General features: G+C 33.9%; 1 protein-coding gene across 9 annotated transcripts in view; it reads right to left on the bottom strand.

The window, feature by feature from the left end:
• BCAS3 (BCAS3 microtubule associated cell migration factor) overlaps positions 1-23,110 on the bottom strand; it is a 555,013-nt gene that overhangs the window by 346,698 nt on the left and 185,205 nt on the right. For all 9 annotated transcript variants that reach the window (XM_069481069.1, XM_069481074.1, XM_069481076.1 and 6 more), the window contains exons 14-15: positions 22,052-22,185; positions 1,037-1,301 (exon numbers count right to left, since the gene is read on the bottom strand). In XM_069481069.1, coding sequence (XP_069337170.1) covers positions 1,037-1,301; positions 22,052-22,185 — 399 coding nt within the window. The remainder of the gene's footprint in view (positions 1-1,036; positions 1,302-22,051; positions 22,186-23,110) is intronic.

Genomic DNA, 23,110 nt, shown 5'->3' with positions numbered 1-23,110 from the left:
AATGTCAACAAAAAGGAGTAACCTAATGTCAACATTTTCTGTCATTCTTGTGGGAATGAAATGGTACAACCACTCTGGTGTTATCCATCAAGATTAAGATTCACATACATTATAATCCAGAATTTCCCCTCAAAAATTAAAATACATATTAATCCCAAACCAAAAACCACAGAAATGTACATCACCAGTAGAAGAAAGGATAAATAAATAGAAGTACAAAGGACTAAGTCAGAGCAATGTAAATAAATGAACTAAACCTACCTGTAACAACATGAATAAATCTCACAAATGTTAAAGCAGCCAAATACTCTGAAATATACATACTCTATAATTCTATTTATATAAAATAGAAACAACAGTGTTTAAAGATACTTCCTTAGGAGTACAACTATTTTTAAAAAGTAACAAAGTGATTACCATAAAAGTCAGAATCGTGGTTTAATGTTATGGAGAAGGTGAACAAAAGGGGGATTCTGATAATGCTCCATTTGTTAATTGGGATGGTGATTGGGATTGATGGGTATTGCTCTAAGATAAACTATTGAGATACACCTTTGCTTTCCCTGTAACATACTGATAGAAATCCCACAGAGATGTATTTTAAAATGAAATGCAAATGCTGCTCTATCTAAACTACACGACTCATGAATATTCCTTTCCATGAATAAATATTTCTTAATAAACTATAGTACTGGCCCATTAAAGACAATGTTCTAGAAGAGATATGTAGAAAGGAGGTTCAGTTCTCTGAAGTTATAAATACAGTCTCAAACTTCATATTCTATAAATACAGTATCAAAAATCCCTTATATATTGAAAAACTTAGGGAGTTAAAATAGCATAGTAAAGACCACCAATACTATACTGGCTCCAAATTATTAAATGATTTAATAAATAACAATATCTCATATGAGCCTAAGATCTTATCTTTACATGTACAGATTATAAAAATTTTTACTATCCCAGGTCTGCAATATTAGGAACAAAGGGGAAGGGGATTGAAAGGAGCAGTGGAGAGAGAGAAAATTGGTTTTACCGTGCAAAGGTGAGCCAGAAGGGCTGCTTGATAGACCTGGAACAGGGCTACAGCGACCTCCTTGCTTAGATGTCAGTTCTTGTTCGATCTCTTCCAGTCCCGCACTTTTCTGGAAACGGCTCATGCGATTCACTACTCGTGGTGACATATGTGTACGAACACAAGGCTGGCCACCATAAGGGTTGATGGGGAAAACGTGGGAAGTACCCCGGAGAGTACTGACCACAACCCAGCGACAGTCATGGCTGAAGCAGATGTCTTGTACCTAGAAATGACATAAGGAAAGACAAGAAATGGCTGAAACTATTTGGATTTATCTAAAAGTATCACATATCACCAAATATGAATAGAAATGGCTACCTCATTACCAAATGTACTTAAGAGCTGGTTAGAAACAAAAAAATTTATTCTACAGATGATTTTCACAATGAATGTGGATCAAAACCCCATTAGGTAAAAAGTTACTTCAATGGTCAGGGAATATAGAACCCAGAAGAGAGGTGGGATACGGAGGAAAGAAGGTCTTAAAACACTTGATGCCCCCACTCCCACCCAACCAATAAACAATGACAACTCCTATATATGTAGTAGTTGGCAAAGTTTTCCATAAGGGACCATATGGCTTTGCAGGATGTATAGGTTCTATTGTCTGTTGCAACTACTCAACTCTACCCTTGTACTGTCAAAGCAGCCATAGAAAATATGTAAATGAATGAGTGTAGCTATGTTCAAAAACTTTATTTTCAAAAACAAGTGGTGGGTCACAGACCTGACCTAAAGAAAGTTAGTCATTAATTTGTATGACACTTATCTTATACGGAATAAAGAATTTCTAGCATTTTTGAATTAGCAAATTGAATTTACTACTTTTTTCTTGATATCAGTCTAATGGTGAGAACCTGAGCAAAAATACCTCAATTTACTTTCTTCAAAAAGCTTTTTAAAGCCAAATATAATTTGATATTGTTCTAAACATTTTTTAAGCATAGCTTCTAAAAGGAAGGCAGGTCACAAATATTTAAGAAAGGTTTTCTACATTGAATAAATTAATTTTTCACCACATACAACAATTATCAAACAGTGCTTTAAAAAAATTCAGGTAACATAAAAGCATAGTAAAATAAGAATATTTTTGAGTGGGATTTAACATGAAAAAATATATGTACATGTACACATACATGAGGCATATTAGCTTTTATTATAATAACACAAATTAAGTAAAATTCCTCAAGCAGAGAAGCACTTGCCATTATATCTTCAAATAAGCCTAAATATTTCAGAAATACATCACAAACAAAAGCTACATGTAGCCATCAAAATACAAGTTTCTAAAGGAGCCTGAAACCTTTTAAACAAAAAAGAAATGTTAGTTTTACGTATCAAGACAAGATAGTCATTGCTAGACTACTGCTGGACAAACATCAATACATGAACAAATCCAAAATTCAACCACATGCCTATCAATCTCCATTACTGTGACATATTCAGATGATACACTGATGCTGTAAATAGCAGAAGCAACAAAGAGAAATATAGTACCAGAAGAATTTAGTATCATAATATCAAATGCATTTTCATGTGCCAGAATCAAATATATAAAGAAAAATATCTTTAGGCTTATCATTGAGTAATTTATGTTCCATCCACAGTGGAACTGAACTATGTTATCTAAAACTTTTTTCCAAAACACTTACAATCAAGACAACTTCCTGTACTGTCAATAAAAAAGAGCTTCCTTCTTTCATTTTAAGAATACTTGTGATATGAGGTGGTGTTAACAATCAGTTTCAAGAGAAGAAGACAGAATTCCACCTAATGCTTACTTAGAAAACTGCTATTAGAGAAGTGATTATGCTCTATGACCTTGAAGACACATCAGCATACATAAATGAGCAGAGAAGGATTGCTACAGATATTACCTGTCAAGAGAATTAGACAAAGTTTAATCCGTTAAATAACACTACAGAGGATAACAAGTTGCCTACTCATGAAATGTAAAATGATATAACTGTTGGTATTATTGAACTAGCTGGACAGTTTTTCATACATTATTAAAAACAAAAAATATATATACAAATGGTAAACTAGTAATATAAAAATGGCAAAGTGATAACACCATTCACATGATTTTTGGACTTCAATTATAGAATGTTATTTCTAGTTAACATTTTCTCATCATAATTAAGGAGAGCTAGATGGGAGTTATATAACTGACTTAGTTCTACAGCATTAAATATCATGGCAAATAATATTTACCATGCACAGATTAGGCATTTATGATAATAGAAATTAAACAAGTATAGGTACCACTCATCACCCAAACTCCTGCTCTCAAATTTGGAAAATAAACATATTTAGATAATTATTTTTTTAAAAACACTCACTATTCAATATTTTGAACTCAGGAACTAAACAGAGCTGAATAGCAATAGATATACTGTATAGGCTCCTGGTGGGCCACATTTCAAAATGCTTATAAACTGAAGTAGGGAGTGATCGTAGACATGAGACAAGTGCAAGTTTCTTTTAAAACTGGGCTCAGCAAACTTTTCTCGTAAATGACCAGACAGCAAATTTTAGGCCTTGCAGGCAATAAAGCAAAATCAAGGATATTATGTAGGTACTTACAATAATAAGAGAGAAAATAAATTTCAACAAAAATTTTATTGATAAAATTCAATATATAATAATAATTCAGTATAATATTTTTGTTACAGAGGTTTACTAATGAGAATAATGGCATTCTTTTCTACAGAGATAATATTCTGCTTAGTTGAGGTTCAAGATAGTGTTATTAGATTACAATACTAATCGATAAAAACCATTCTTAGCTGGTGGTACATATTACAAAAGCAGCCAAAGGGCCAAATTTGGCCCATGGACCATAGTTTGCTGACTCATGTCATGCCATCATGATAATGGTCAATGTACACTTGTCAGAGTGTCAAACACCTAAATATAGAAAAAGCCTTGGAAATCTAATGTCAAAGTCAAAAACAGGGTAAGATACTCTTAGGTCAGCAAGCAGTATTGCTATAGCTTAGAAGAATCTCCACAGTACAGAGGAAAAACTATACAGAAAACCTTCACATAAGAAGAATCCATAGAAGACATGAGTTAAGAACATGAGACCAATGAGATTAAGGTACTTTTAAAAATTCAATAGCAAGCAGACACTTTGTTTTGTTTTGTATGTAAAGTGAATGTAACTATATGTACATTATATACAATATAATAGTAGCATATGATTACAAAAACTACTTCAGTTTTTTAAAAAAATCACATACACATAAATCCCACAACCCAGAGACAAGTATTTCTCATAATCTTGGAACACATCCTTCCAGGCATCTCTTTATACTTAAATGGACATACAGTACATCTATCCATTTATATATATCACATAAATAAATATGCACACACACAATTTTACATCAGATTAGATTAAAAATACCAATTTGAAATGTGAAATAGTCTATAAACTTTATTATAAAATACTGTGAAAACACACAGAAATACTACTATAAATATAAGGCCTTACATATTATCATTGGCTTTACCTAGAGGTAGTATATCATAGTAAACATCTATTATTTACTAGCTATATGGCCATGGGAAAGTTAGTTAATAATCCTGTGCCTTGAGGTTCTTCATTTGCAAAATAGGAAAAATAATGCAAATCTTAATCAGATTGTTAGGTTTAATGAATTATCACAAAGAGCACTCAGAACAGTGCCTAGCACTTACTAAGCACTATACAAAGATGTATGCTATTATTGTCATTATCATCATAAGAGTAAATTCCAACTCTGTACAAATGTCTCAGCTTTCACTGCTACCAATGTAGACTAAACACTATCATCTCTCTACTAGGTTACTACATTAGCCTCTCACTTGGACTTTTTAATTGAGACCACTTATATAAGCAACAAAAGACAAAGTAGGTAAGTTATATTTCTTCAACATTAAAAACCTTTGCGTATCAAAGAATACTATCAAGAAAGTAAGGCCAGAAGTGGTGGCTCACACCTGTAATCCTAGTACTCTGGGAGGCCCAGGTGGAAGGATAGCTCGAGGTCAGGAGTTCGAGACCAGCCTGGGCAAGAGTGAGATCCTGTCTCTACCAAAAACAGAAAGAAATTAGCTGGACAACTAAAAATATATAGAAAAAATTAGCCAGGCATGGTGGCACATGCCTGTAGTCCCAGCTACTTGGGAGCCTGAGGCAGAAGGATTGCTCAACCCCAGGAGTTTAAAGTTCCTGTGAGCTTAGGCCGATGCCACGGCACTCTATCCCGGGCAACAGAGCAAGACTCTGTCTCCAAAAAGAAAAGAAAAGAAAAGAAAAAGACAAACCACAAAATGGGAGAAAATATTTGCAAATAATATATCTGATGAAGGTCTAGTATCTAGAATATATAAATAACTTACAACTTAGCAACACAAAGACAAAGGAGTGGCTATTAATTCTTCAGTCTTGCATCCACAGTGCCCAAGGATGGCATTACTCTGCACCATAGCCATTTGCCCCAATTTAAGTTTAGAAATGACTCGTTTCAGTAATAGCTGAAACTGTTCAAAATGTTAATAAAGGTTTTGTTGCACGGTAAAATAAAATAAAATGAAATATATTAAATTAAATTAAAATAAGCAAAGAATTGGAATAAAATATTTCCCAAAAGAAGATACACAAATGGCCAATAAATGGTCAACATCATTAGTGATTAGGAAATGAAAATCAAAACAATGAGATACCCACTTCATATGCAAAAGAATGGTTCAAATAAAAAAAGACAATAACAATTGTTGAGGATGTTTAAAAGTTGAAACCCTCATACTGATACTTCTATGGGGGAAATGTAAATGGTGCAGCCACTCAGAAAGTGCTTCAAAAAGTTAAACAAAGAGTTATCATATGAACCAACAATTTCATTCCTAGATACCCAAGAGAATTGAAAACATATGTTCACACAGAAACCAGTACACAAATCCTCACCAACAGGATTCCAAAGAGCCCAAAAAAGTGGAAACAACTCAAATGTCCATCAACTGATGAATAAACAAAATGTTATATATCCATATAATGGAATATTACTCAACAATGAAAAGGAATTAAATTCTGATGCATGCTTAAAAATGAACTTTGAAACAATATGAAAAGTGAAAGAAACCAGACACAAAGGCCATATGTTGTATGATTCCATTTATATGAAATGTATAGAATAAGCAAATCCACAGATACAGAAAACAGATTAGTAATTGCCAAGGGTGAGGGAGAGGAGAATGGAGAGTGACTTCTAATAGGTACTAGGTTTATTTTGGGGTCATGAAACCATTCAGGAATTAGATAGTGGTGATCAATGTATAATTCTGTGAATATATTAAAAACCACTGAATTGGACTCTATAAAATGGTGAACTTTATGTATGTGAATTATACCTCAATAAATCTGTTATTTAAAAAATAAAAGGAACAACTAACTAGCTACTTTGCTGAAAGGAAAGTTCTATAGCCTCTTTTTATAGTCTGTGGTTTCATTTAATAGCCTCTTAGTTCTTGCAGATACCTTTGCCTTCCTATGCTCAATGGAAGATAAACAGCTGCAGGGAAGCCAAAACTAGTCTTTTATCTGTGCCTATCCTGGCTCACGTTTTATCTGGGGTTAGGTTAAACAAGTGACTTGAATATAATATGGGCAAAAGGTATAACCAGATGTTCTTGTTAAGTATCCCTCCATTCAGCATAAAAGTGTTGCCTAAGAAGAAAACTCGAGCATACAGTACCTAATTTAGTCTAGAAATCCTCATAAAGATGCTCATTATTATCAATTTAGAGCTTTTAAACATGAGTTATTAACTAATAACATACAAATAAAAAACTACAGATTAAAATTTTTTACAAATTTATGTTTCATTATGTAATTTACCAGTCATTAAATGCTTCTTATATTACTTAGCATATTTATAACACTTCACACTTATTTCTCTTTGTTGATATAAAATTTTTGGCTATCAGAAACCACTTAGGCCTCTGGAAGGCTAATATATTTGCTCCTTAAAACATATTGTAACATCCAGTAATCCAGATCTATACAAATATTTTTTGGGCAATCTGAGTTATTTACTTTAAAATATTTCATTGATTTGGGAATTCAAAACTGCAGTATTTGGGGCAACTAAAATCCAATACAGCAGACATATACTCATGTGGAACATAAAATTTCTAAACAGTGTTTTTGATTATGTCCAACATTTTATCAAAACTTAAAAAATACCCACATATATTTAATTCATAAAATGGGTTGAATTCAAAGTACATATGAAACAAGAGAATTTGGGCAGTAGAATTAAATGTCACTACATTTTACCATCTAAGATATAGAAATCAGCACCTTATGAGGCTGCAAATTCAACCCAAAACCTCAATTAACCACCTCAATTAATAGCAGTAGTAAAATTTTAGGGTTATCTTAACATCCTAAAATCTGAAGCTGAGATTCTCAAACTTTAGTGTGCTAAGAAGCACCTAGATTATCTGTAAGAAAAGCAGATCCTGTGGTCCCACCTTCAGAATTATGATTTAATTGGTATTGGGGGAGGAGGGCAGCCATGACCAAGAAATTTGCAGTTTTAGAACACTTGAGTAATGACCATGGTACCAATCTAAAGTCACCAATACTAGGCGAGAAAATAAAGTGACCTGCAATGGCAGTCCCTCCAACTACATACCAAAACTTAGAAATTATGGAAAAGATATTTTATTTTAAAAAATAAGGTAATAGCAATAATTGCCTAGGGCAGGAACAGGGCAGAACACTGACTAAAAGAGGCAAGAGTAAAGTTTCTGAGATAAGATGTTCTATATCTTGATGGCTGTAATGATTACATAGATGTAACTACTGAGTGCCAAATCTAACACCCAACTCCAACATTGACTCCCTCACTTGACACCACTACAAATGCTTAATAAGTGATTGCCTGGCCTCTCTTACAAGAAGTGCTGACATAGTTATGATCATTCAGACAAAGGTAGGTGTCTGTTGCAGGATTCTGGGAAGGATCTGCTTTCCTGATAAAAGAAATTAACATCACTGATGCTGCCGTTTCTCCCCATCTTATTGCTTTGAATTCTGAAATGATGCCGAGGCAAGTGACATTTATAAAGCAATCATGAAGGAAAGAGCAAAAAAGTCACAAGGACATGATTGAGCAATTGTATCAAGACCAGCACCAGACTTCTTATAACATGATAAAAATAACCCCTGATTTTTAAAAACACTGTTAAATGTGGTTTTGTTTCTGTAGCCAAAAGTATGCCTAATGATTCAAATAACAATTCCCTTTCCCACCCTATTAGAAAAGAAGGAAAACCCAAAAGCACAGAGTAGTTGGACAAAAAGTTTCAAAACCATGAGTACTAAATCTTTAGTTGTCTATGAAAGTGGCAATGAAAACCTAAAGATAACTGATAACCTTAAAATTAACAGTTTTCATTTTTTGAAATGATTAAGTACATAGTAGTTAGATTTTTACCAAATAATGTACATTTTTTAGTATATCTTTGAAGTTTCTTGAATGTGGCCTTATTTGATTACAGCTAAATTAATGCACCCTTCCAACATAGAAAGGTTCCCCAACCCTGGACTAGTATCATAAAAGGGCTAGTATCAATAAAGAAAAAACTGATAAATCTGGTTTCATCAAAACAAAAAATCTTTCCCTCCGTGTAAGGTCTTATAAAACTAAGCATGTAATTACACTCTTGGGCATCTGTGGTAGAGAAATAAAAGCTATGTTCACATACTTATAATAGACAAACATTGCATATAGTTCAGCTGTCATTTAACAGGTGAATGTCCAAACAAAGTATGGGAGGTAGGTCTGGTGAAAAAAGGGTAACATGAGGGAACTGTTCAGTATCTTGAAGGTGGTGGTGAATATACAAACTTACCCATGTGATAAAATTGTATAACTAAATACATATACACACAAAGAAATGAGTAAAAATAAACTTGGTGAAAACTGAAAAAGATGCGTGGATTGTGTGAATGTAAATATCCTGGCTGTGATATACTATAGTTCTGTAAAATGTTACCATTGAGGAAAACTGTAAAGTGTACGTGGACAATCATTTCAATAAAAAATAACAGTGAATATGAAGCCTTGCTAACATAACACCACAAGGACAGCAGTGCTCATGGGCCTGGTTCCTCCTGCAGACTGAACAAGACAGGAAATGAGGTATGGCCCGAAATGCCAATGACTGCAGGGTGAAACATGGTGGGATGGGGCCAAAAGAATGTCATGCTGTCCCTGGACATTCACTGGACCCTGGGAAGTGGCACCACTGCACATGGTGGGTAAAGTGGCACTAACACTCAGGCACCAATCTTGGATCTAAGGGCCAAGACAGATAAAAGGTCTACATTCCATGCTATCCCCCCATCACATCCACAAGCTAGCCTCCCCTGCCTAACAGACAGGGGATAATGTTATTGCATGGCAGCTGTCATTGGAACAACACGCACATTAAACACATCAGTCTATATTTTCATAGGGGGGAAATATGCTGCAATGCGGTGTAAAAGGGCGGGGCCCTTTAGTCCAATCTAATGTACTGTCATTGTAACTTACGTTGATGAATGTGTAACTGGTATTAACAGCTTACATGATTGTACTTAAACGCTTGGGTCAGAGGGTATCCTTGGACATGTATACTGATGTGATAATGGGACAAGTGCACAACAGATCACACTACTAGGCTTCCAGTTCCTTCTCAGGTTATACAACAGAAATAACAGAATACCAGGACTAGGTGAAGATTTAATGGCTGCTGAGGTACTGAAAGGTGTTATCCCAATACAACATCGCCACCTGCCTGATGCAGCAACCAAGCACACTCCCTTTTTAGGAAGGCAGTTATTGACCTGCTAAGTTCTAATTGTAACTGATCCATGGAGGCCTTGTGATTTTCTAGACCCACTTGGGGAAGGGTGGACTTGAAGATGAACAAGGTAGGAATTGTCCAACAGGGACTTCTATTCACATAGAAATGGTATACTCCAAAGTACAGCCAGTAGCACCTTGGGTTTTACAGTCACTTTACCTCCTACTCCACTGCCTGAAACAATGCCACTAGCTCAATAGGTACTTGATTCATAGATCTTCCTTCAGATGCCTGGGCCTTTTTCACTGATGGCTCAGCTAAGATGAAACCTGAGGTGCCCACTGGGCCTTGGCAGCTGTATAACACCAACAACTATGGAAGGCTGACTGAAGTGAGGAACAATCCAGCAAAGGAGAATAATGGAAGACAATCACCCCAACTTTAACACAGGGAAAGGCAAACTATGATTGTGGGTCAACCATGCCCATTCATTTACATATTGTCTATGGATGCTTTTGTGTGACAACAGCAGAGCTGAATATAGAGACCATACTGAATGCAGAGTCAGATATTTATTATCTGGCCCTTTAAAGAAAAAGCTTGCTGACTCCTACTTTAGACAATCCTCTGGAAATGTTTTATTTTTACTGACATTTCGTCAGTTGGCAATGGCCTGGCCAATGGTCTCATCTGCCACTAGGAAGACTACATACAGGCAGATTATAGATGCCTCTCTTTGGGGCCATGAATTGTGCAAACAAATCACGGCTGCTAATGGAACGAACAATCTGGGTCACTCAGGCTCAGGTTACTAAGGTTTCATTCACTGATGGGAATGAATGGAATCAAACCGCTAATCAAGCCTACAGTGCCCTGTACCATACTGTGCTTGCCATCTAAATCCACCAATAATAAATATTTTGCCTGTGGCATGAGTCCCATCTACTGTCCTTTGTTTCATATCCATTCAAAGTATATATGAGATCATAATTGAAAAGAATATGTATTCTGTAGTTGTTGGGGTCAGCTATTTGTGTACTAGTACAATGTGGTTGGTAGTGTTTTTCTGTTAATTTATGTCTTTTTTCTCTATTCTACCCAATGTTGAGAAAGTGGTGTTAAAATGACCAATGTGAATTGCAGAATTAATTATTCATCATTTTAATTCTTTTGATGCTTGTTTGATGTACTTTGAAACTCAGTTTAGGTGCATACACATTTAAATTTTCCTGACAACTTGACTCTTGAACATTATGAAATATCTCTGGTAATAAACTTTGTCTTAAAATAGATTTTTACTTAATAATTTCCAATTTCTTATGTTTGTTGTTTGAATGATGTATCTTTTAACATGCAATTACTATCATCATATTAATGTCTCTATACTGAAAGTGAATCTCTTATAGGTAATTTCCTTTTTACTGGAGTACATTAATATTTAATGTAATTTTTATATGGTTGAATTTGATGTACCATTTAGTATTTGTTTCTTGTTTATCCCTTTTTTTCTTGTGCCTCTGCCATTCCTTTTCTGCCTTCTTCTGAATTAACTGAACAATTTTTGGTATAACATTTTCATTGGAAATACTGGCTTTTTATGTATAGCAATGTTGAACCTTGCAATAGTACAGCTCCATATACCTACCCGAATACCCTTCGCCCCTTGTGCTATAGTTATATGCATTACATGTATACACAATATAATCCCTACAAAATAATGCTATAATTTCTTACATTTAAAAATTATAAAATTATAATTTTATCATTCCTATGTATTTTACACAAATTTTAAAAAGGAAACCATCATCCTTTACATTCAACAAGAAATTTACAATCTTCCTCATTACTTTCTAAAAATGCAAGTTTGCTTCTGGTATCACATGTCACTTTAGCATGATTTCTAGTATGAATGTGCTGGCTTTATTGCTCCTTCATCCGTGAGGAATATTTTTGCTTGATGGAGAACTTTGGTGGCCAATATTTGATTTTTTTTAGTCCTTTAAACATGTTATTCCACTGTGACTTCCATGGTTTCCAATGAGAAGTCAACAGTTTGTTAAAATGTACTTTCTCTGTATGTAATGTATTATTTTCTTCTGCCTGGTTTTAAGATTTGCTCCTTACTTTGGTTCTCTCAGAAAAAAGTCAAGTATGATGTCCTGAGAAATGGCTTTTTTTGTATTTGATCGTATGTAATGTTTGTCTTTTTAAGGTTGTAAATTTTTGTCTTTCAACAAAAGTGAGTTTTCCATCTTTGTATATTTCTTTCTCCTTCACTCTCTTCTCACCTGCAATGACTACATGTATGTTAGATTTGGTATTATTCCACATATTGCTAAGGCTCTATTTATTTTCTATTTTATCTCTCATTAAGTTTGGAAATTTCTAGTGATCTATCTTCAAATTCTTTTACTCTTTATAAATTCTGCTGTTAACACATCCAGTTCATTTTTATTTTTATTTTTGATACTGTATTTTTAAGTTCTAGACTTTATATTTGGTTACTTGCTATATTTCATATTTCTCTACTGAGATTTCCTATCTTCCCATCTAACAAGCATATTTTCCTTCATGTCATTAAGCATAATAATAATAGTTGATTTAAAATACTTTCTACTGTTTACTACATCTGGATCATCTTGGGGATCATTATGCTAATGTGCTGTGATCCTATGGATGGAAGCAATAGCTCCTTCCTGAGAGTTTCCAACCTGACATTCCTTATGGCTAGCCCTATTGATTTCAGACTTGCCTAGCCAGCCCCCACATTCATGTAAACCAATAAATCCCTTTAATGTCCTACTGATTCTGTTTCTCTGGTAGAGTGCTGACTGATAGAGACACTTAGTCCAGTTTCTATTATACCATTATGGCTGAATGACAAAAGTTATGAAATGATTTTAAGTTTTCCAGAATGTTTCCCTGACCCCAAATATCTCCCTTACTGCCTTTAAGAGTGCTTCTGAAATAATCTCTTTGATCTTTTAGTATTTGAATATCCTATAAAGAGAAAGATGCTAATATCAGGAGGTTCGCAGGAAAGTGTGATCTGAAGACAAGGCCAACGGTATGGCTAGATAACATTTTGCTGAAGACACCAGGCATGTGACTCATGAACCCACTCAACCAGCAGAAGCCAGGAATAGAGATGGGGAAATTCAAGAAAGATCTGTGAAATATCCGCTTGTCTAATGGCATAGATCCCCATCACATGGACAGAAGATACACAAGGTTTTTGAGAATGCTGTATCACTAGAAACATTGATGGCTTGGACTAAAAGGCACAGGAACAGGATAAAGAGAAAGAGGGCTACTGGATCTCGCAAAATTCTACAAGTGGGAAACAGTTTGACAGAGCTCCTCTGCTATAAACCTTTGCCGTCCTTCAATAAAATGGATGAATGACTCCAAGCACAAGCTGTGTGTACAAAGGCAGTGGCTGGCAGATCTGCAGGCCCAGAAGACAGAGCTGCAGTCCAGGATGGGAAAGCCTCAAGCCAAACAGGAAACTCAGGGCTTGAAACTTAATGGAATTTGTCCTGCTGAATTTTAAAATTGTTTCGGACCAGTGACTGTTTTTATTCTTTCTCATTTATTCCTTTTGGAATGCACATTCAATGCATGTCTTACCATTATATTTTGACAGGAGATAACGTTTATTGTTTCATGAGTCCACAGGTGGACAGGAATTTTGACCCAGGATGAGTCCCAGAGTCTTAACCACACCTGATTTGGATGATTTAGATGATGATATTGGGGCTTTTGAGCTGATGCTATTTTAAAGTTTTGTACTTACACTGTAATGGGTTGAGACTTTTGGGAATGTTGATATGCGGAAAACGTACTTAGCATATGGCATAATATGAATTCTGGGAGGCAGAGGATGGAATATAGCGAAATGAATGGTAGCCCCCAAAAAGAGATGCTCATATCCCTCATAAGATCAAAGAATAACTCTGGCAAAATAAGTGATTAAGTTATAGAAACTTAGAGAAATCACTTATCCTGGATTATCCAGGTTGGCAATGAAAGTCACATTTATCTTTCTACGAAATACAGAAGAGAGCAGACATAGAGTTGGGGAGGATACAATGCAATCAGAGAGACAGAGATTGAGTGATGTGGCTATAAATAAAGGAACTCTAAAAACCACCAGAAGTTGGAAAAGGCAAAGAGTAGATTCTTTCTTAGAATCTCCAGAGAGAGGACAGCTTTGCTTACACCTTAATTTTGGACTTTTGGCCTCCAAAACTGTAAAAGAAGAAATTTTTGAAATTTAAAGGCCCCAAGTTCATGGCAATTTGTTATGGCAACTACAGGAAGGAAATATTGAGGAATTTTAGACATCATCCTGCTAACAACGTAAATTCCATACTGTGGACAATCTGCCCAGGACTGAGATTTCTATGGTAAGTGCATATTAAGATTTTTATAATAAGAAAACACCAAACTATTTCCCAGAGTGGCTGGACCATTTTACACACCCAACAGCAATGTATGAAATATGAGAAATCCAGTTCCTCAAACTCACTGACTTTTGAGAGTTTTTAAAGGTATTGTGGGTACAAAACAACTGCGGTTTTTCATTTTCTTAATGGTTTTGTTCAAAGAGCAGATGTGTTCCATTTTGATGAACTTCAATTTATCAATTTTTTGTTAATGGATTTTGCTATTACTGTAACATCTTAAACTTCTGTATCTAACCTAAGTCACAGAGGTTTCTTCTGGGTTTCTTAAAAAAAGCTTTATAGTTATACGTTTATACATTTCAGTGTATGATCCAATTTGAGTTAATTTGTTGAAAAGACTAACCTTTCGCCACTTTGCATCTTTGCTGAAAATCAAAGATTTCAGCCATGTTTGCAAATGTTCCTAGACTCCTTATTGATTACTGTATCTTTAATAAATAAGTCTTGCTATCAGGTACTGACATCACTCCAAATTTGTTTTTCTTTTTCAAAGTTATTTTGCTCATTGTAAGTCCTATGCATTTCCATTTGAATTTACAATTATCTTGTTAATTTCTACAAATAAAAAAGTCCTGCTGGGATTCTGATGCAGATTACACTGAACCTACAGATCCATTTGGAGAGAACCAACATTGTAGTGACAAAGTATTACAGCACAAGAAAATGGTTTAGCTCTCCATTTACTATATTTAAATTTAATTTACTCTCAGCAATGTTTTCTAGTTTTCAGAATACAGGTCTTGTATATTGTATGTCAATATTTTATATTTTTAGATGTTTTATTAAAATTATCGATTGTTGTTAGTATATAGAAGTCCAATTAATTTTTGTATACTGATTTAATATCCCATAATCTTGTTAACATCAGTTATTAGTTTTTATTTTTTTAATAGAATCCTTTAGATTTTCTACATAGATAATCATGTCATCTTCAAATAAAAGACAGCTTTACTGTTTCCTTTGTGGTCTTTCCATGTTTTCATATCTTTTCTGCAAATTTCCAGGATTCTCTCTCTTTGGAGCTCTCATAGCTCTGGTACTTTGTTCTGGGAATCTATGACCTTGGTCTCCCCAGACTCTTAGATATCTCTTATAAACCAGGCTACATCTGGGTTCCCCCTTCCCGTACCATGACTGAAAACGCTTTCAGGATGGGACAATCATAGGAATTTTCTCATTTGTTTCCTATCTCTCAGGGATTGTCTTCCTTCAATGACTAATGTACAGTAACTAGAAAAACACTATCATTTAGTTGTTTCAGGTAGGAGGGTAAATCTAGCCTCTATTAACTCTATATTAGCCAAAAGTAGAGGTCCAAATATTGACTATTTATCTGGCATTTACTGTGCCAAGTGCTTTGCTAAGTATTTAAATACAGTATTTCTGATATTTTCTCAATAAACCCTATGAAATAGTTATCAGCTTCATTTTACAGAAGAGTAATTTAAAGCTTAGAGAAAGTTGTTAGCTTATCCTTAGTCATACAATTACTAATCAGTATCCAAGTATATGGGGGAGCTAGGGAAATAGGAATGAAGAGTGACTGCTAATGGGTAAGGAGTTTAAGTGTTAGAAAAATGTTCTGAAATTAGATACTGGTGATGGCTTGCGTAACTCTGAAAATGTAATAAAAACTAGTGAATTCTGTATTTAAAAAGAATGAATTGTAATAGTATGTGCATTACTTCTCAATTAACAAGATGTTTTGGGGGGGAAATTGAAAAAAAGTCACATGACTATATAGTCATAAACAGTGTTGCCAGATAAAATATAAATAAAAATACAAAATAAATAAAATACAGAAAGTCCACTTAAATTTGAATATCAGTATAAGCATAACTAGGCAGTATTTTGGGACATATTCACATTTAAAAAATTTGCTTTTATCTAAAATGACCATCAATAGTATCAATTAATAATATGAAATAGCTAGATTCTTTTCCCCTCAACAATTAAAGATACTAACCATACTATTTTGTAATATTGTTCTAATATGGTAAAATTAACACTTATCTGATTTACAGATGTTTCAAAACCAAGTTTGCTATTTACCAAACTTAGCATGCTAAGTACAAAAATGACTTGAGTACGCTTGAGTAAGACATTACGGAAGTATATTAACAAAATACTTGTAAGGTTTATACTTACTGTTGAAAACAAGGACTGTTTTTCTAACTGCATATGTGCTTTATAAGGAAAATTATTGTCAGATGCAGAGGATATCCCAAGTCATAGACCACAAAACAACTTAATTCAGTATAATTAGATCCATACACTTGATTTTTTTTCTTTGCCTGATTAAAGTATCCTCAGAATTGTTGGAAAAATCCAGAATAACAATTTTGTAGTACTCAAAGGTAGCTAGATAGATCATGTGCCATAGAAAATTCATGATTGGTATTAAATATTAAATATCAGTTCAAAATAATTTTCAGTAGAACTTTATAATAATTAATTTTATGGCCACTAACTGAGATCCTTAGAGCTTACTGTATGGTGCTTAGAAATTCCAAATCTCTCAAATTATAGACTATGCTTTATTGCACAATCGTTTTAATAATACCTATTTAATTTTCCTACTTCTTAAATAGGAATATCATTGGCAGCAGCAAACATTTGTACTACGATGTGCAAGGCACTGTTCTAAGGACGAGAGATACCAAGAACCTTAAGCAAAATTTCTATTTCCATACTGGATTTATAGATAAACTAAATGGCAAATAATGCTAGCACAAAAGAGGTATCAAAAATAGGTGTTAAGTACTTAAAATATTTGAATTCTAAAAAGGGCTTTTATCAGTGACTAGAACAGATAGAGTTTAAAAAAGAGTTAAGATATAAAAGGAGCCCAACAACATATTGAAATATTAAATCTTTACCTAAAATGCTCATCTAATTTGAAATTTCCACACAAAAGAAACAAAACAAATGATAAATAAAAGTAAGCAAGGTAGTTGTACCAGAAAGTAAGGACATGCTCAAAGAATGATGGAGATATGTCAAAGGGACACAGACACAGAGTTAATGGGCTCGCCCTGGCCAAATATGGGACATTTTGGGCACTATAATAATTACTTAATAAATATAACCCATTGAATAAAATAGGAATCTAGGCAACCAAAATGGTGTAAGTATAAGAATTGAAAGTTTCATTAGGAATGGGCTATTTACATAGTTTAAAATTACCTCCCCACAAAAACTTGTAATTTTTTAAGTATAAAGGAGTAACTTTACAGTGAAGAACACTGGCGAACACCATCTCAGTCATGTGATTAAACTGATCATCATCAGAAATAGTAAATATCAAAATTTACTTTACAGTTCTCTTTACCCCTGATAGGATGTAAAGAGAACTAGCATCACCTCTGTGACATTCCTGCCCAAAACGAGTAAATCTAATCATGAAGAAACATCAAGGAATTGAGGAACATTCTACAAAATAAATGGCCCATAAAATGTAAATGTGCTGGGATGGCTAGGCATCATGGCTCACTACCATAATCCTAGCACTTTCGGAGGACAAGATGGTAGGATTGTGACGCCAGGAGTTCATGACCAGCCTGAGCAATGTAGACAGATCCCATCTCTACAAATTTTTTTTTAAAAATTAGGCAGGCATGGCGGAGAGTGCCTGTAGTCCCAGCTACTCAGGAGGCTGAGGCAGGAGGATTGCTTGAGCCCTGGAATTCAAGGCTACAGTAGGCTATGATCGTGCCACTGCACTCCAGCCTGTGCAACACAGGGATACCCTGTTTATCAATAAATAAATAAGTAAATAAATAAATAAATGTGCTAGGATCATAAGTGGCAAATAAATAATGATCATATATTCCAGAATAAAGGAGACAGAAGAAAAAGAGCAATGAAGTTTTCCTGAACTAAATCCTTTTGCTAGTTACCAGAACAACTAGCAAAACTAAAATGGAGTTTGAAAATTAGATTATGGAAATTTATTGATTAGGTTTTTAGATGGTTATTTTATGGTTACATAGAAGAGTGTCCCCATTTATAGGATGTACACATTCAAACACTGAGGATAACAGAGCATTGTGTTATGTTAGCAACCACTTCCAAATGGTGCAAGGGAAAAATGTATCTGGCTCTGTGGAAAGCCCTGAACATGTAAGAGTCAATAAGGTAAAATTTAGTTTATAAAAGAAATCCCAATATTAGTGGAGACAGATAGGTAGACATCTAGTACTATAACAGAGTATAAAATGAGTGACACAAGGAAGAGAAGGATTAATCCTAATTAATTCTACCTAGATAAGGAGGAGAGGACATAAGGGAATTGTTAACATGAATACTATTTCTTATTTATTTATTTTTCCTGTGGACCTCATCTGACTAGATAATGAATATTTACAAATTAAACATATAAGTCATGATCCAACTAATATACTTCTAAAGTGAAATCTTAATAGAAGAATCAATTTCATTAATCTCAACAGGAACTTAAATACTTACTGTAGGCATTTTTTGTGTGAAGAAAAAAGGAGATATAACAAACACCCTCATGAAGGTAAAAATATTTTAAATATTTCTTCTAGAAGGAAGAAATTGGACATTGTATGTATGAGGAGTTGCATATTCCCATACTTAATCATCATGCAGTATGTATTATATGCAAACAAATTAAAATTTGCACATAAATGATAATTTGCCTGATGGGAACATTAGAAGAAATGAAAAGATACTTTAGTTACTAAAATTCCGTTTTCTAGTTTCTTTCTAATTGAGGAACAGCTAATATGGATAAATGTTCAATGGTGATAGCTTAGAGAATTTGTTCAGTTCCAAAAGTTAAGATCACCCGGATGGTGGCGACGGTTGCACAAAAATGTGGATTGATACTATTAAAATGGTACATTTTATGTTACATGTATTTTACCACAATTTCTTGAAAAGTCAAGAATCAGCTGGGATGGCTGGGCATGGTGGCTCACCCCTGTAATCCAGCACTTTTGGAGGATCACTAGAGCCCAGGAATTAGAGGTTAGCATGAGCTATGACAGTGACATTACACTCACTCCAGCTTGGACAACAGAGCGAGACCTTGTCTCTAAAAAAAAAAAAAAAATTTTATTGTTGGAATAAATCAATGAATAAATAAATAAAAGGCTAGGATTTCCCAATTTAACTTGAGAATAAAATAACTGAGTTAAGAAAAATGCACAAACAGATTTCGTGTCTCGAATCTTTTCTGAAGTGAGACAATGGGAATACAAAGAGGAAAAATATATGCTGAAGGGTAAGGATTCAAGATTTAAACATTTTAATTAAAGCTGATGAATGAATTCAAATAGAACTTGGATTATGAAAATGCTAAGATGATACCAAGCAGTAATTTGGTTTTCCCTTAGATATTAATTAGAAATACTAATGAAAGTGCATATCTATTAAGAAGTACCAATCGATAAATGTCAGAACTCAAATCAGAAAAGTTAAGTAAAATCATGGTGTTTTTAATCTTCAGATCTTCAATGCTAGGGTGATAATTAAAAAATATGTAACACTACTGCAGTATTAAGAACAAATTAATCGATGTGGGGTATTTTTAAGAAGGCACAACAGATTGCAATGTTACACCAAGCAAGGCAGCTCCATGCAGGGAGGTTAATGGGTAACTTTGATGTTTTGCTCCATGTACTTCAAGATTGTGTAAAGTTTACTTACAAGATGTTTTTATGTATTACTTGCAAAATGAAAAAAAAAAAAGACTAAAAATAGAGGAAAACAATAAAGTCAAAGAAAATGACATTTGAAAATAAAAGACCATATCTATACCTACTACAGTTGTATAATATTTTAGATTTCCTAGCCCATATGATAAGATAGAAAAATAAAACTCAAAAAAGTATGATTATCAGAAAATATATTCTATTTAGAAAATTCAAGAAAATTTACTTAAAAACTATTCGATCTTACAAGAGAAGCAGGCAACACAGAAAGATGCAAATTCAATACAAAACAATCAATAGTTTTGCCATACCACAGCAATGACTAATTTTAAAATGTAATAATTCCTAGATGCAAAACTTCTATAGTGTAAAAATGTCACTTCTAACTGTATTAAAATGTCGTATCAATGTAATTCAAATAAAAATCAACCCAGGATTCATTACATAATTCAATAGAGTCACTCTAAAACACAATAGCCAGGAAAGTTTTTGAAAACAAACAATAAATCATGTTATAAAGCTAAAGTAAGTAAAACAGCATAATGCTGGTGAAGGGTGTTGTTTTATTTTTACTTTCTATAAGAAATTTCCAAACCTACACAAAAGTACAGAGAATGCCATCATGAACCACCTACAGGGATATCGCCCAGCTTCAATAATTAACACTGTGCAAATCTGGTTGACTCTATTTCATTGTTTGTTTTGACAAAATATTTTAAAGCATGGCCGGGCGCGGTGGCTCACGCCTGTAATCCTAGCACTCTGGGAGGCCGAGGTGGGCGGATCGTTTGAGCTCAGGAGTTCGAGACCAGCCTGAGCAAGAGCGAGACCCCACCTCTACTAAAAATAGAAAGAAATTATATGGACAGCTAAAAATATATATAGAAAAAATTAGCCGGGCATGGTGGCGCATGCCTGTAGTCCCAGCTACTCGGGAGGCTGAGACAGCAGGATCGCTTGAGCTCAGGAGTTTGAGGTTGCTGTGAGCTAGGCTGACGCCACGGCACTCACTCTAGCCTGGGCAACAGAGTGAGACTCTGTCTCAAAAAAAAAAAAAAAAAAAAAATATTTTAAAGCACATTAGAGATATCATATCCTTTTTCCTGTAAAAACTTCAAGATATATGCCTAGCAGATAAAGATTTTTAAAAAATAAAACTACAATTACACACTTGGCAAATTAATAACACTTGATAAATATCATATAATATCGAGTTCATGATCAGTTTTCTCCAACTGTCTCAAAATGTCTCTCTATACTTTGATTAAATCAAGGTCCAAAGTTCTCATGTTGCATTTACTTGATGTGTATCTTAAGTCTCTTGTAATCAATAACCATCCCTCTATTTTCTTTTGTCATTTATTTGTTCTATTATCTAAATCAATTCTCCCCTACTGCTAGATTATTTCTAGTGTTTGCCAATTTTCATGATTAAAATACTCCCACCATGGATGATTTCACATAACCTACGTTAAGTCACTAAAAACAGTGTTGGGGAGAGATGTGCATAATTGGCTCTCACTAGCCATTGTGAACTGCCTCTAGAATATCCATATACTGAAATCTATTATGAAACTGAATTATTTTATGTATATATAAATACGTGTGTGTTTATGTGTATATGTATGTATGTACACATTTATGTATATGGAATCAAAATGCCTAGTAAAATTATGGAGGGACAGATATCAAATGCATGACAGGAGTTTTCTCTGGGGCAAGAAATGGCATTAGGTTTGGTGTAGCAGAATAAACAAAACTACTTTTTTATCAAAATTCATTGAATTTTTTGACAATAAGGTGTTCATCTAGTGCTTATGTATTTATTGGGTCAAAATGGGCTTTTTTTCTTAATCATCTAACCTACTCTATCACAAAGAGCAATATTTTCTCACTAACATTAAGCAATATAAATGAACAACTACAGCAGATGTCATATTACACAAAGAAATGGCCTTCTGAAAAACTACACAGCTTACTTTGGCTTCAGTTTCTCCTCTGTGAAGAGTGTACAGATGGTGGACAGCACTTTGTGATGAGGACCAAGGATGAGTCAGAATTTGGAAGACATGAAAATCATGGCCAAGGGTGTCTGTTGTGACCAGAAGCATTCCTGGAGGACAAAAAACAAAGGGTAAAAATGAAAATGATTATGTATGTGATAAAATATTTTCAAAAACTATTCAATATATTTTAAAATATTATCAAAGGAAAAAAATTACCAAGGCTATAAGAAACTTTCCAAACAATTAAAACAAAACATTTTCTTGTGAATAACAAACAATGTCACATCAATATACCAGTAAAGTATAAATACTAGAAGTACAGGTATTATTATAATACATTCCCATATGACTGAGAGAAGTTTTATATGCCTGAATTTATAGAGCTGACAATCATTTTTATTATTTAAAAAAAGATTGGGGAAATGGCATACCTCTATGAAACTAAAACATATTTTCTCTTTTTGCAACTTCTTCAAAACTGAATTCTAAGTTCCAATTTATCTACTGACCAAACTACTAAATCCCCCACTTAATTCACCAGTTTACAACTTGTTTCTATCCAGGCAGGATATTTACTGAAACTGCCTATAGTGCCTTTCACAGAGCAAGTTCTTAATTTTGGTAAGATGTCATATCTAAGAATTCTTTGACTATCCGAAGGTGATAAGGATTTTCTGTTTTCTTGTAAAAGTTTCATAGTTTTATGTTTTACACTTAAGTCTATCATCCATTTTGAATTTATTTTTGTATAAAATACACAGACCTTATACAAAAGATTGTGAGGATCTTATACAAAAGGTACACAAGGTTAACATTTTGCATAAGATGTTCAATTGTTCCAGCAAGATTTCTTTAAAAGACTGTTCCTTCTTCATTGAATTAACATTGTCAACTTCCCAAAGATCAATTGGCCATTATTTCTGTAGGCCTATTTTTGGATGCTCGATTCTATTCCATCAATTTCTGTGTATATAGATTCACGAATATCACACTCTTGATTACTGTAACTTTATAGAAAATCTTGAAATCAGG

This window comes from Eulemur rufifrons, chromosome 9 (assembly GCF_041146395.1).
Source record: "Eulemur rufifrons isolate Redbay chromosome 9, OSU_ERuf_1, whole genome shotgun sequence".
Lineage (NCBI taxonomy): Eukaryota > Metazoa > Chordata > Mammalia > Primates > Lemuridae > Eulemur > Eulemur rufifrons.
Note: the sequence above shows the minus strand (reverse complement) of the source record. Positions and strands in the feature narration are given on the sequence as shown.